The sequence below is a fragment of the Somniosus microcephalus genome, chromosome 9 (genome assembly GCF_052327205.1).
Source record: "Somniosus microcephalus isolate GS21.2 chromosome 9, FLI_Smic_1.0, whole genome shotgun sequence".
NCBI lineage: Eukaryota > Metazoa > Chordata > Chondrichthyes > Squaliformes > Somniosidae > Somniosus > Somniosus microcephalus.
The window spans coordinates 203,477,797-203,493,137 of NC_140995.1; the positions used below are offsets into that span (position 1 = coordinate 203,477,797).

General features: G+C 43.2%; 1 protein-coding gene across 1 annotated transcript in view; it reads left to right on the forward strand.

Annotated features, from left to right (window-relative positions):
• Positions 1-15,341, forward strand: part of armc2 (armadillo repeat containing 2) — a 127,869-nt gene that overhangs the window by 106,223 nt on the left and 6,305 nt on the right. The window contains exons 13-14 of the mRNA XM_085998232.1: positions 10,859-10,991; positions 12,187-12,347. Of these exons, the coding sequence (XP_085854358.1) occupies positions 10,859-10,991; positions 12,187-12,347 (294 nt within the window). The remainder of the gene's footprint in view (positions 1-10,858; positions 10,992-12,186; positions 12,348-15,341) is intronic.

The following is a 15,341-nucleotide window of genomic DNA, read 5'->3' on the forward strand; positions in this document are numbered from 1 at the left end:
CCACCATTTGAATCACTGTTCACATTATCTAAATGGCTTTGCTGGTTGGTCTGGTGTCTATAAGGGTCAGTAATCTGCAGCCTGTCATGATGGACCAATCCTACCTCATAAAGCATAAGGATGAGTTAGTATTTGATCTAGCCTAAATTTCAACCTCAAAAATTGGGTTCCATCCAAGTCAGTAGGTAACATAGATTATTTCCTCCTCTTAACACACCCAAAGGTTCAGTGGCGTTTTTTTTTTAAAGAACTCAAGAACTAAATGTGCATATTCCTAAACATAAGCATACCAAATGGTTGGCGAAGTGAATATTTTTTTTAAAGAAGAAATACCCTGAATTTCTTCTTTTATGTGATGGATTGAATTTTGTGCTTTTGCCACTCAGCATGTCCAGGTCAAGGATAGCACAACAATATGCTGAGTAAAGGAAACATAGAAGATAGGAGCGGGAGTAGGCCATTCAGCCCCTCGAGCCTGCTCTGCCATTCAATGCGATCATGGCTGATCATCCAAATTCAGTACCCTGTCCCTGCTTTCTCCCCATATCCCTTGATCCCTTTAGCCTTAAGAAATATATCTAACTCCTTCTTGAATATATTTAATGAATTGGCCTCTACTGCCTTCTGTGGTAGAGAATTCCACAGGTTCACCACTCTCTGGGTGAAGAAATTCCTCCTCATCTCTGACCTAAATGGCTTACCCCTTATCCTTAGACTGTGACCCCTGGTTCTGGACTCCCCGACCATCGGGAACATCCTTCCAGCATCTAGTCTGTCTAGTCCTGTTAGAATTTTATAAGTTTCAATGAGATCCCCTCTCATTCTTCTAAACTCCAGCGAGTACAAGCCCAATCGACCCAATCTCTCCTCATACGTCATTTTTGCCATCCCAGGTATCAGCCTGGTGAATCTTCGCTGCACTTCTTCCATGGCAAGAACATCCTTCCTCAGATAAGGTGACCAAAACTGCACACAATACTCAAGATGTGGTCTCACTAAGGCCCTGTACAACTGCAGCAAGACATCCTTGTTCCTATACTCGAACCCTCTTGTTACGAAGGCCAACATACCATTTGCCTTCTTAACCGCCTGCTGCACCTGCATGCTTACCTTCAGCGACTGGTGCACAAGGACGCCCAGGTCTCGTTGCACTTCCCCTTCTCCCAATCTATTGCCATTCAGATAATAATCTGCCTTCTTGTTTTTGACACCAAAGTGGATAACCTCGCAGTTATCCACGTTATATTGCATCTGCCATGCTTCTGCCCAATCACCCAACCTGTCCAAATCATACTGGAGTTTCTCGGCATCCTCCTCACAGCACACACGCCCACCCAGCTTTGTGTTGTCTGCAAACTTGGAGATATTACATCTAGTTCCCTCATCCAGATCATTAATATATATTGTGAACAGCTGGGGTGCAAGGACCGATCCCTGCGGTACCCCACTAGTCACTGCCAGCCACTCGGAAAATGAGCCGTTTATTCCAACTCCTTGCTTTCTGTCTGCCAACCAGTTCTCTATCCAAGTCAATACCTTGCCCCCAATCCCATGTGCCTTAACTTTACACGCTAATCTCTTATGCGGGACCTTATCAAAAGCCTTCTGAAAGTCCAAATACACCACATCCACTGGTTCTCCCTTTTCTATTTTACCAGTTACATCCTCAAAAAATTCCAATAGATTAGCCAAGCACGATTTACCTTTTGTAAATCCATGTTGACTTTGTCCGATCCGGTCACTGTTTTCTAAGTGCTCTGCTACTACATCTTTTATAATGGACTCTAGCATTTTCCCCACTACCGATGTCAGGCTTACTGGTCTATAATTCCCTGCTTTTTCTCTACCACCTTTTTTGAACAGTGGGGTAACATTAGCTACCCGCCAATCCATGGGTACTGTTCCCGAGTCTATCGAATTTTGGAAGATGACCAGCAATGCATCTACTATTTCTAGGGCCACTTCCTTAAGTACCCTAGGATGTAGATTATCAGGCCCTGGGGATTTATCGGCCTTCAATCCCGTCAATTTCCCTAACACCATTTCCCTACAAATACTGATTTCATTCAGTTCCTCCCTCTCATTAGACCCTATGTTCCCCGACATCTCTGGGAGGTTATTTGTGTCCTCCTTTGTGAAGACAGAACCAAAGTATGTATTTAATTGGCCTGCCATTTCTTTGTTCCCCATTATAAATTCCCCTGATTCTGACTGCAAGGGACCTACGCTTGACTTCACCAATCTTTTTCTCTTCACATATCTATAAAAGCTTTTACAGTCAGTTTTTATGTTTCCTGCAAGCTTACTCTCATACTCTATTTCCCCCTCTTAATTAATCCCTTTGTCCTCCTTTGTTGAATCCTAAACTGCTCCCAATCCTCAGGTTTACTGCTTTTTCTGGCCAATTTATATGTCTTCTCCTTGGATCTTATGCTATCTCTAATTTCCATTGTTAGCCACGGTTGAGTCACCTTTTTTGTTTTATTTTTATGCCAAACTGGGATGAACAAATTCTGTAGTTTATCCATGTGATCTTTGAATGTTTGCCATTGCCTATCCACCATCAACCCTTTGAGTGACATTCCCCAATCAATCCTACCCAACTCATGCCTCATACCATCGTAGTTTCCTTTATTTAAATTCAGGACCCTAGTCTCTGAGTCAACGACTTCACTCTCCATCTTAATGAAGAATTCGATCATATTATGATCGCTCTGACCCAAGGGGCTTCGCACAACAAGATTGCTAATGAATCCTTTCTCATTACATAATACCCAGTCTAAGATGGCCTGATCTCTAGTTGGTTCCTCAACATATTGGTCCAGGAAACCATCCCGTATACACTCCAGGAATTCCTCCTCCACAGTATTGTTACTAATTTGGTTAGCCCAATCTATATGTAGATTAAAGTCACCCATGATAACTGCTGTGCCCTTATTGCACGCTTCTCTAATTTCCCTTTTAATGCCATGCCCGACCTCCGCATTACTATTTGGAGGTCTATATACCAGTCCCACTAACGTTTTCTGCCCCTTGGTATTTCTCAGTTCTACCCATACAGAGTCCACATCATCAGAGCTAATATCCTTCCTTTCAATTGTGTTAATCCCCTCTTTAACCAGCAATGCTACCCCACCTCCTTTTCCTTTTTGCCTATCTTTCCTGAATATTGAATACCCCTGGATGTTGAGTTCCCAGCCTTGGCCACCCTGGAGCCATGTTTCCGTAATCCCAATCATATCATATTCGTTTACCTCTATTTGCGCAGCTAATTCATCCACCTTATTATGAATTCCCCTCGCATTAAGACACAAAGCCTTCAGGCTTGTTTTTTTAATGCTCTTAGATCTTTTAGAATTATTTACTGTGGCCATGTTTGATTTAAACCCTTGATTTCTCTGTCTGCCACTTTTGTATATCTCCTTCCTGTCTTTTGCTTTTATCCTTGTTTCCCTTTCCTCTGTCTCCCCACTCAGGTTCCCAACCCCCTGCCATTTTAGTTTAAACCCTCCCCCAGAGCACTAGCAAACACTCCCCCTAGGACATCGGTCCCAGCCCTGCCCAGGTGCAAACTGTCCATTTTGTACTGGTCCCACCTCCCCCAGAACCGGTTCCAATGTCCCAGGAATTTGAATCCCTCCCCCTTGCACCATTCCTCTAGCCACTTATTCATCTGAAATATCCTTCTATTTCTACTCTGACTAGCACGTGGCACTGGTAGCAATCTTGAGATTACTACCTTTGAGGTCCTATTTTTTAATTTACCTCCTAACTCCCTATATTCAGCTTTTAGGACCTCATCCCGGTTTTTACCTATATAGTTGGTACCTATATGCACCACGACAACTGGCTGTTCACCCTCCCCTTCCAAAATGTTCTGCAGCCGCTCTGAGACATCCTTGACCCTTGCACCAGGGAGGCAACACACCTTATTCTGTTCTAACAATGTGCCTTAAACTCAACACAGCCCAAAATTACTGTCTATCGTAACTGTGCCATTTTTTTACTTTCCACATCAGCCATCTTTATGGAGTTTGAGAGTCAGTATGGCAATTTGTGCCACATTATGAGCTTTTTGTTTTCCTCTCTACGCCATGCGCCCATGAGGACTAGGAACTGGGTTTTGACTGCTCAAATTTAGTTCACATAGGACCCTTACAACCAGAGAAAGGAGTGATTCATCTCATCAGTTCAGGCTAGATTTTAACCAAAGTCCCAGTGGTAAAAAGGGCAGTTTGGTAACCCACTGTAGCACAATTTGGGATGATTCAAGGTGCAAATGTATCTGCTCCAATGCATAATAGCATTTAAATGTCTAAAACGCCACACAAAACAAATTTCATCTTACTTATCTTTATTCTTCAGACTTGCCTTCTAAAGAAGTCCTGCTCTTTAGCACCTTTGCCCTAAATACAGAAATTAATGCTTGAAAGTTCAGCCTTCTTCAAACTCAAAATGTCGTAGAGCAATTGCTTCTATCGATGAGCTTCATTTAGTGTTATGTGAGGATACTGTCCACTGAACAATGAAGAAGCCTCTACCAAATAGATAATCTGGGGTAGGAGATTTTCCTACTCTGCTGTAACAATGGCGGAGGATCAGAAGAAATCCCTGCAATTGGGAAACACCTGCGGAAATTCTAGGCGTCTTAAACTTACAGAATTTATGCACATATTAATGTGTGCATTTTTTTAAAGATCATTGAATAGTTGGATAGATCACTTTTTAAATAGACAATCAGATTTTTGTTGAAAAAACTCATTTTGATTCAGATTTATAATTAATTGAGAAATCTCACTGATGAAGGTGTGAGAAGTGCAAGTATCATTTTAGTGCAGTTGAGGCTAGAGGATGGGCTTTTCTGAGTTTGCAGTTCATCCACATCAGCTGGGACAGAGCAGAGCCTTTTTCAGTGTTTATCCGAGTTTTCGGCTTGACTTAGTTGGTAGTATTACATAATAAGAACATAAGAAGTAGAAGCAGGAGTAGGCCATACGGCCCCTCGGGCCTGCTCCACCATTCAATAGGATCATGGCTGATCCGAACCTAGACTCACGTCCACTTCCCTGCCCACTCCCCGTAACCCCTAATTCCCTTATCACCTAGGAAACTGTCTATCTCCGTTTTAAATTTATTTAATGTCTCAGCTTCCACAGCTCTCTGAGGTAGCAAATTCCATAGATTTACTACCCTCTGAGTGAAGAAGTTTCTCCTCATCTCAGTTTTGAAACGGCAGCCCCTTATTCTAAGATTATGCCCCCTAGTTCTAGTCTCACCCATCAGTGGAAACATCCTCCCCGCATCCACCCGATCAAGCCCCCTCACAATCTTATATGTTTCGATAAGATCGCCTCTCATTCTTCTGAATTCCAATGAGTAGAGGCCCAACCTACTCAACCTTTCCTCATAAGTCAACCCCCTCATCTCTGGAATCAACCGAGTGAACCTTCTCTGAACTGCCTCGAGAGCAAGTATATCTTTTCTTAAATATGGAAACCAAAACTGTACGCAATATTCCAGGTGTGGCCTCGCCAGTACCCTGTATAACTGAAGCAAGACTTCCCTGCTTTTATACTCCATCCCCTTTGCAATAAAAGCCAAGATTCCATTGGCCTTCCTGATCACCTGCTGTACCTGCATACTAACCTTCTGTGTTTCATGCACCAGGACCCCCAGATCCCTTTGTACTGTAGCACTTTGCAGTTTCTCTCCATTTAGATAATAACTTGCTCTTTGATTTTTTCTGCCACACTTTCCAACATTATATTACTTCTGCCCACTCACCTAGCCTGTCTATGTCCTTTTGCAGGTTTTTTATGTCCTCCTCACTCACTGCTTTCCCTCCCATCTTTGTATCGTCGGCAAACTTGGATATGTTGCACTTGGTCCCCTCCTCCAAATCATTAATATAGATTGTAAAGAGTTGGGGTCCCAGCACTGACCCCTGCGGAACACCACTAGTCACTGATTGCCAACCCGAGAATGAACCATTTATCCCAACTCTCTGTTTTCTGTTAGATAGCCAATCTTCCACCCATGCCAGTATATTACCCCCAATCCCGTGATTTTTTATCTTGTGCAGTAATCTTTTGTGTGGCACCTTGTCAAATGCCTTTTGGAAGTCCAAATACACCACATCCACTGGTTCCCCTTTATCCACCCTGTTTGTTACATCCTCAAAGAATTCGAGCAAATTTGTCAAACATGACTTCCCCTTCATAAAACCATGCTGACTCTGTCCGATTAAATTATGCTTATCCAAATGTCCTGTTACTGCTTCCTTAATAATGGACTCTAACATTTTACCAACCACAGATGTTAGGCTAACTGGTCTATAGTTTCCAGCCTTTTGTCTACCTCCCTTTTTAAATAAGGGCGTTACATTAGCAGTTTTCCAATCTGCTAGGACCTTTCCTGAATCCAGGGAGTTTTGGAAAATTACCACCAATGCATCCGCAATCCCTAACGCTAGTTCTCTCAAGACCTTAGGATGTAAGCCATCAGGTCCAGGGGATTTATCCGCCTTAAGTCCCATTATCTTACCGAGTACCATCTCCTTAGTGATTTTAATCATGTTTAGCTCTGAGGCCGAAGATCATGGGTTCAAGACCCACTCCAGGACTTGAGCACGTAATTATCAGTTGATACTTCAGTGGTGCAATGAAGTAGTATTGCCTTGACTGAGATACCACCTTTTGGATGTGACATTAAAGTCCCAACATTCTTCCTGCAACTAAAAACACCAAAAACTTATTTTATTCTTTACCCAGAGAGTAGTTGAAATGTGGAACTTGCTACCACATGGCAAATAATAGATACATTTAAGGGGAAGCTAGATAAGGAATAGAAATATATGTTGATCGGGTTAAATGAAGTAGGGTGGAGGAGGTTTGTGTGGAGCATAAACATCGGCATAGACCAGTTGGGCCGAATGGCCTGTTTCTGTTCTGTAAATACTATGCAAATTCATTGAACTTGTTTGTTTGTAGCATTTTGATGTATGCAAATTGGCTGCCACACTTTTTTTAAAGTAGGGGAGGGTTTACACTAATTTGGCAGGGGGCTGGGCACTAAGATGTAGTATTAAAAAGTAGAAACAAGGTGCACAGAGGAGTGGGAGAGACAGAGTTAGAAATAATACAGAATTAGGTGAGATCATAGAACGGGGGGAATTTAAATTCAGTTAATTAAATAAATCTGGAATAAAAAGCTAGTATCAGTAATGGTAACCATGAAACTACCGGATTGTCGTAAAAACCCATCTGGTTCACTAATGTCCTTTTAGGGAAGGAAATCTGCCACCCTTACCCGGCCTGGCCGATATGTGACTCCAGACCCACAGCAATGTGGTTGACTCTTAACTGCCATCTAAAAAATGGCCAAGTAAGCTACTCAGTTGTATAAGGCGGCTCACCACCAGCTTCTCGAGGGCAATAAATGCTGGCTTTGCCAGTGATGCCCACATCCCATTAATGAATAAATGAAGACCTGGCTCAAAAAATGGGAGGATTGTATGCTTAATATTCCTGGGTACAAAGTATTCAGGAAAGATAGGAAATGAAAAAAAGGAGATGGGTAGCAGTTTTAATTAAGGAAAATATTACAGTGCTAGAAAAAGAGCATGTCCTTCTTAAATGTTTGGTTGAAGTTAAGAAACAATAGAGGCCACCAAATACTAAGCAAAGGCGATAGAGGAGCAGATTTGCAGGGAAATTATTGGGAGGTGCATGAACTATAGAGTAGTGATCATGGGAGACTTTACGCCAGTATTGAATGGGGCAGTGATTGTGTTAAGGGCAGAGAGGGGCAAGAATTTCTGAAGTGTGTTCAGGAGAACGTTCTTGATCAGTATGATTCCTGCCCAATGAGGAAGGAGGCATTGCTGGATCTAGTTCTGGGGAATAAAGTGGGTCAAGTAGCAAATGTCAGTGGGGGAACATCTTGGGAATAGTGATCATAGTATCATAAGGTTTAGATTAGTTATGGAGAAGGATAAGGAGCAATCTAGAATAAAAATACTTAACTGGAGGAGGGTTAATTTCAGCAAATTGAGGAGGGATCTGGCCAGGGTAAATTGGAGGCAAAGACTGCCAGGCAGAAATGTAATGGAGCAAGGGGCACCCTTTAAAGAGGAGATGGTTTGGGTACAGTCTAGGTACATTCAATCCTCCTAAAATCCAAAGGTCTTTTATAGGCATATTAACAGTAAAAGGGATGTCAGAGGAATGGTGGGTCTGATTAGGGACCAAAATGGAGATTTATTGGTGGAGGCAGAAGGCATGGCAGAGGTACTAAATGAGTACTTTGCATCGGTGAGGAGGAGTTTGCCAAAGTTACGGTAAAGAGGAGGTTGTCGGGATAATGGATGCGATAAAAATAGAAAAATGGATAAGTCGCCCAGCCTGGATGGGATGCATCCTAGGTTGCTGAGGGAAGTAAGGGTAGAAATTGCAGAGGTGCTGTCCGGAATCTTCCAATCCTCCTTAGATACAGGGATGGTGCCAGAGGACTGGAGGATTGCAAGTGTTACACCCTTGTTCAAAAAAGGGGAGAAGGGTAAACCTGGCAATCACAGACCAGTCAGTTTAATGTCAGTGATGGGGAAGCTTTTATAAACAATGGGCTGAACCTTATCTCCCAAAAACTTGGGTTGGGGTCGGGTCAGAGGTTAAAAATCAAAAAATCTGTAACAGGAACCCAACCCGCCTTGCACCTGCCCACTTCCGGTTTTAACGGAGGCGGGACAAGGTGCGGGCGACCAGTCCACTCGCAGGAGGCGGGTTGGTCATTTAAATATTATAATGAGGCTGCCTGCCTTCATTTTAGCAGTCATAATTCATAAAGTTCAGGTTTCCCAGACCTCTGGAACCCTGGCAGGTGAAAGGAGGTGCGAAGGGCTGAATCCATGAGGTTAAGTGCCTTTACAGCACTGCTTGTGGGCCAGGAGGAGCAGGAGTGTTTCCTCACGGCCCAACAAGCTACCCAGTAAACCTGCGCCCCCTCCCCACGATCTGTCTGCTCCCGCCCTCCCGCCATCGGAACCCCCCCAACCACCATCGGAATCCCCCCGACCACCATCTGCTCCCCACCCCTCACCCCCCCTGGAATTGTACTCCCCTCGGCGATTAGAACCCCACCCCGTGATCAGGACCCCCCCCAACTAGACGACCTCTCCTCGGCTGCAGCCTCGTGCTGCAGGCTTCCCCGCCCAACAGGCTTTGCCTGTCAATCAGGCTGGCTGTGGGTGGGAAACTAACAGAAAAACATTTAAAGGAGTCTACCCAATAGCGCCCCCCCCTCCTCCACCACCCCCCCAGCACCTCCGGGCTAAAATCCAGATCAATAATCCAGGAGAAAATTAACAGCCATTTTGACAAGCATTGGACTAATAAAGGAGATCCAGCTTGGATTTGATAAGGACAAATTGTGTTTGACTAACTTGATTGAGTTTTTTGATGAGGTAACAGAGAGGGTGGATGAGGGTAGTGCAGTTGATGTGTATATGGACTTTCAAAAGGCATTTGATAAAGTACCACATAATAGGCTTGTTAGCAAACCTGAAGCCCATGGGATAAAAGGGGCAGTAGCAGCATGGATAAAATAACGGCTAAGGAATAGAAAACAGAGTTGTGGTGAATGGCTGTTTTTCAGACTGGAGGGAGGTATACAGTGGTGTTCCCCAGGGTTCAGTACTAGGACCACTGCTGTTTTTGATGTACATAAATGACTTGGGGGTACAGGGCACAATTTTGAAATTTGCAGATGACACAAAACTTTGAAGTGTAGTAAACAGTGAGGAAGATAGTGATAGACTTCAAGAGGACATAGACAGGCTGGTGGAATGGGTGGACACATGGCAGATGAAATTCAACACAGGAAAGTATGAGGTGATGCATTTTGGTAGGAAGAATGAGGAGCAACAATACAAGCTAAATGGTACAATTTTAAAGAGGGTGCAAGAACAGAGAGAGCTGGGGGTGTTTGTGCACAAATCTTTGAAGGTGGCAGGACAGGTTAACAAAGCAGTTAATAAAGCATATGGGATCCTGGGCTTTATAAATAGATGCATAGAGCACAAAAGCCAGGATGTTATGCTAAACCTTTATAAAACACTAGACCAGCCCCATTGGAATATTGTGTCCAATCTGGGCACCACACTTTAGGAAGGATGTAAAGGCTTTGGAGAGGGTACAGAAGAGATTTACGAGAATAGTTCCAGGGATGAGAGATTATAGTTACGTGGATAGACTGGAGAAGCTGTGGTTGTTCTCCTTAGAGCAAAGAAAGCTAAGAGGAGATTTGATAGAGGTGCTTAAAAAGTGTTTAGAGTAAATAAAGAGAAACTGTTTCCAATGGCTGAAGCGTCGATAATCAGAGGACACAGATTTAAGGTGATTGGCAAAAGAACCAGAGGCGACACGAGGAAAAGCTTTTTTACGCAACGAGTGGTTAGGATTTGGAATGCACTGCCTGAAAGGGTGGTGGAAACTGATTCAATAGTAACTTACAAAAGGGAATTGGATACATAGTTGAAGGAGAGAAAATTATAAGACTATGGGAAAAGAGCGGGGGAGTGGAACTAACTGCATTGCTCTTCGAAAGAGTCAGCGCAGACTCGATGGGCCGAATGGCCTCCTTCTGTGCTGTGTGATTCTATGAAAAAGTGAGTCATTGAATGTGAAACACTTCAAGAGATGCTGAGGACGTGATGAAATACTTGTATAACTGCCAGTTATTTCTTTAATTTCTTTCTTATTTGGTTTATGAGGCATTTTCTTAACTGCCTGCCATCTATATCTGCCACAAAAAGAGGAAAATACTTTTACTAAAATGTTTTTTTCCCCCTCCTGTAAATCAGTGGATAAATTTATGATCACGCTGTTGGATGCCAAGCATCAAGATGTCTGTTTCGCTGCTTGTGGAGTACTTATAAATCTTACAGTTGATAAAAGCAAACGACCCATTCTGAAACAGGATGGAGGGATAAAAAAGTAAGTGTAAAAACTCTACATTTTGCACTCCAGTTAACCAATATTCTGAGTAAATGCCTCCTTTCTTGCAGGTATTTTTTAACTCCTGGCTTATCTCTGAAATATTTTTAGTTGGTTTGAATAAATCAGATGGTGAATACAAGTGAACTGCTTGGCTGTGTCTTACTTGTGAGCTAAGTTGAAACATTGGGGTTGAATCTCCACGGAGGGTTCCCCCATCAACAACTGTTACTTCAGTGGAAGATCTGCGGAAAACCCAAAGAAACAGCATAACTACGCTGATCGGAAAATTCAACCCCATTTACTTTACAGTTCAATTGTAAGGAATATGGGCCCTGAATTTCCTCAGGAGTTCGCCAGGTCTAGTGGCGGGAGTCCTGCAGAACTCCCAGAGAAGCAGTGTGAACGGTTGAAGACCGCTATTACCTTGGAGTTTCTGCTGGTCTCCCACCAGAGTTAGGGTGGGAGACCAGGAGAGACCCCATGAAATTTCATGCCCCTGATCTTTTTACAAAGAAAACATTTGTTGTTTGGTATTTTGTCCACTTTTGTTTTCTTGTGTCTCAGCTGATCCCAGTAAAATCCGCAGGGTCAGGAGGATGTCCTTTAACTTGCCTACCACTGGTGGGTGCATCTAGGGTGCTCGCTCACTGAAGAGGCTGCGAATTGTAGCACAGGGTTGCAGTTGGGGGTGCTGGTAGAGGCAGTGTGGCTCCCCTCCCAGAATTATAAATTGTCCCCTGCGACCCCCTCTAAGGGGTCTGCATTTAATTAATTTAAAAAAACTTATATGTTCTGCAAGGTTTTGGGATCCCAGGTGGGGCCCACATATACCCTTGGCAGAGCCTGATGTACCACTGCCGGTGAAATGCCGGGTGCCTCTGAGATGCCAGAAACACGGGTACTCTCGGCATTGGGAGTCCTTGGGCTCCCCCCCCCCGCACCAACAGCTTTGTAAGGGATGGGCAGATGCTCTACCCCTAATGAGGCTGTGCGGAAATCACGACATTAGCCCAGGACGTAGTGTAATTTCAAACCCTTCAGCGTACTCCCGCCAGGGCTATGACGGGGTGCGCTGGAAGGGCCACGGATTTTGGACCACCGTCCGTTTGCAAATGTTAAGAGTAGCATAACCATCGATTCAAAACATTCAAAATCACCTTTGTTTTAATGTGCTGCATTTTGTTGATTCTAGGTTAATTGACTGCTTGAGAGACTTTGGGCCTACAGATTGGCAGTTGGGCAGCCTGGTCTGCAAAACACTTTGGAACTATAGTGAAAAAATAACTAATGCTGTATTGTGCTTTGGAGAAAAAGAGACTAGTGAGCTACTGGAACTCCTTTCTGCATATTTAGGTATGAAGGGTGTGATTAGAAAATGTGCTGAACAGAAAATTCTCTTTGCCTATGATGGCTCTGGTTGTATGTTCTCTTACAAATACCCAGTTTACATAGTCAAACCGACATTAGAACAAAGCTGGCATCTCCTCGTATCCTCCTATCTGGACATCGTCTAGATGACCTGAGTTCTGTGTTCCACGACTTCCTTTTTAAAAGCCCAAAATGAACAATAACAGAATTAAGTTATATCTGCAGATTGCACTCTGTATTCGAGCAGCTTGTTCATTGTCAGCTGATCGATGAAGTCATCCTGGAGAGTTTCTGGCCTAGTCTCAGTTTCTGATACAGCCTGTCACAAAGACACACCACTACCCACTATGGAGAACAGCTTTGTCTGATGAGGATACCCTACATTCTGCAATACAACCAAAATTTGTGACATAGTGGCAATTTATATCCTTGCTAATGCCATCTATCACTAGTCAAAACATCTTAAGAACTTGTATAACATGTATAAATAAATCTGTACAATTTTCACGGGGATAGCAACTCCTTACCTAAGATATCAAATGGGCATTATTACCACTATTTTGTAGCTTTTTGCCAGAGCAATCCAAAACTCGTCCACTGCTCTGCTCTCTCCCCATAGCCCTACATTTGTAGTGGGGTAAGGAATATTTATCACATTTCCCTTGAAAAGATGTAATGGTCTCTGCCTCAACCACTCCCAGTGGCAAAGCACTCCATGCTCCAACAACCTTCTGTGTAAAGAATTTTTGCCTAACATCTCTCCTTACTTTCTTAGTGATTCATTTTAAATTGAAGACCCCCATCACTGACTCCCCAACCAGAACAATAGTCTTTCTATATTCACAGTACAGGTACTCTAAATGTAGCCTAACAAATGTTTTGTATACATCATTACTTTTTTACTCTTGTACTTTATGTCCCCTATATATAAAAACTCAAAATGCTATTGGCCTTTTGTGCAATTTCATTGTTTCTCTTTTTCTGTTGCGAGCAGCTTGCTGACTGTGTTTTTGATTTGTAGCTTTAGAATTTCCTGATCTGGCAGTTTTCTTTCATAGAAACATAGAAGATAGGAGCAGGAGTAGGCCATTCGGCCCCTCAAACCTGCTCCGCCATTCAATGAGATCATGGCTGATCATCCAAATTCAGTACCCTGTCCCTGCCTTCTCCCCATATCCCTTGTCCAGATCATTAATATACATTGTGAACAGCTGAGGTCCTAGGACCGATCCTTGCGGTACCCCACTAGTCACTGCCTGCCACTCGGAAAACGACCCGTTTATTCCAACTTTTTGCTTTCTATCTGCCAACCAGTTCTCTATCCAAGTCAATACCTTGCCCCCAATCCCATGTGCCTTAATTTTGCACGCTAATCTCTTATGCGGGACCTTATCGAAAGCCTTCTGAAAGTCCAAATACACCACATCCACTGGTTCTCCCTTATCTATTTTACCAGTTACATCCTCAAAAAATTCCAGTAGATTAGTCAAGCACGATTTACCTTTTGTAAATCCATGTTGATTTTGTCCGATCCTGTCACTGCTTTCCAAGTGCTCTGCTATTACATCTTTTATAATGGACTCTAGCATTTTCCCCACTGCCGATGTCAGGCTTACCGGTCTATAATTCCCTGCTTTTTCTCTGCCACCTTTTTTGAATAGTGGGGTAACATTAGCTACCCTCCAATCCATGGGTACTGTTCCAGAGTCTATCGAGTTCTGGAAGATGACCAGCAATGCATCTACTATCTCCAGGGCCACTTCCTTAAGCACCCTAGGATGTAGATTATCAGACCCTGGGGATTTATCGGCCTTCAATCCCGTCAACTTCCCCAACACCATTTCCCTTGCTACTTGCTGATTGATGTATTCTCTATATGTTCAGTTGTGATTTGTTGCAGTTTTAGGAATATAAAAAAATGATCCACTTCGTGCAAGTATAAAACAGAAATTATCAAGTGGGACAGTGAAAGGTGTACAAGATGAAAGACTCTTTTAGGCCCTGAAATTTGACTCTTTATGCAGTTTCCTTGTGAGTTCTGCTGGCCTCCCCTAGAAGTACAGCAGGATACCAGTAGAACTCCTGCAGAATTTCCAGGCCATATTTTTCTACCTCCCCTCTACTCTCACCCTGAATTGAAGGAGAGTGACAATCCATTTTTTTGGTCAAAATTCCTCCCCAAATTGACCTTTCTGCCTATACATGACTAAGATGCCACAATTAAAAATAGTTCTCTCAATTCTCCTCACACAACCTATTTGTAGATGGTTAGGATACCTCTGCTCTTGCAGAATTATGTACACACAGCAGTGGTTAACGAAATTTTCAGCATTAGTCTTACCTATTGAAAACAAATTTGCACTAATAAATTCTTTATATATTATCCCATTCCTGTCTAGTTATGCTCATCATTTCCTTACTTACTGCAGTGCTATCAAGGCACAGATTCCCACCCTGAACTGAAGAATATTAATTTCTGCAGCTGCTCATGTTGGCTTGATCCACTACTAATTTGATAAAGTACCGCATAAAAGATTCATGACAAAGGTCATGGTGTGTGGAGTCAGGAGCCAGGTAGAAGAATGGATTGAAAGCTGGCTACAAAACAGAAAGCAGAGGATAGGAGTTAAGGAAAGTTTCTTGGATTGGCTGAAAGTGGGAAGTAGTGTCCCACAGGAATTTGTGCTGGGATGTTCACCAAATCATATATGTATATAGACTCAGAAATTGGACATATGGTGTTGTCATTTGCAGATGACACCAAATTTGGGGGTATAGCCAGTAATGTGGAGGACTGCATCAAAGTACAAGAAGACATAAATAGCCTTGCAGAGTGGGTAATAAACTTTAATGGCCCAGAAATTCGGGTCGGAGGCTTCCCGCGGGTGCAAGCCCCCGACCTGCACTTGCCTAGTGCGCCGGCCGTTGTGCTGTGGGCCTGCGTGGGATTCCGATTCTGGGCCTGCTCCAACTGCCGGC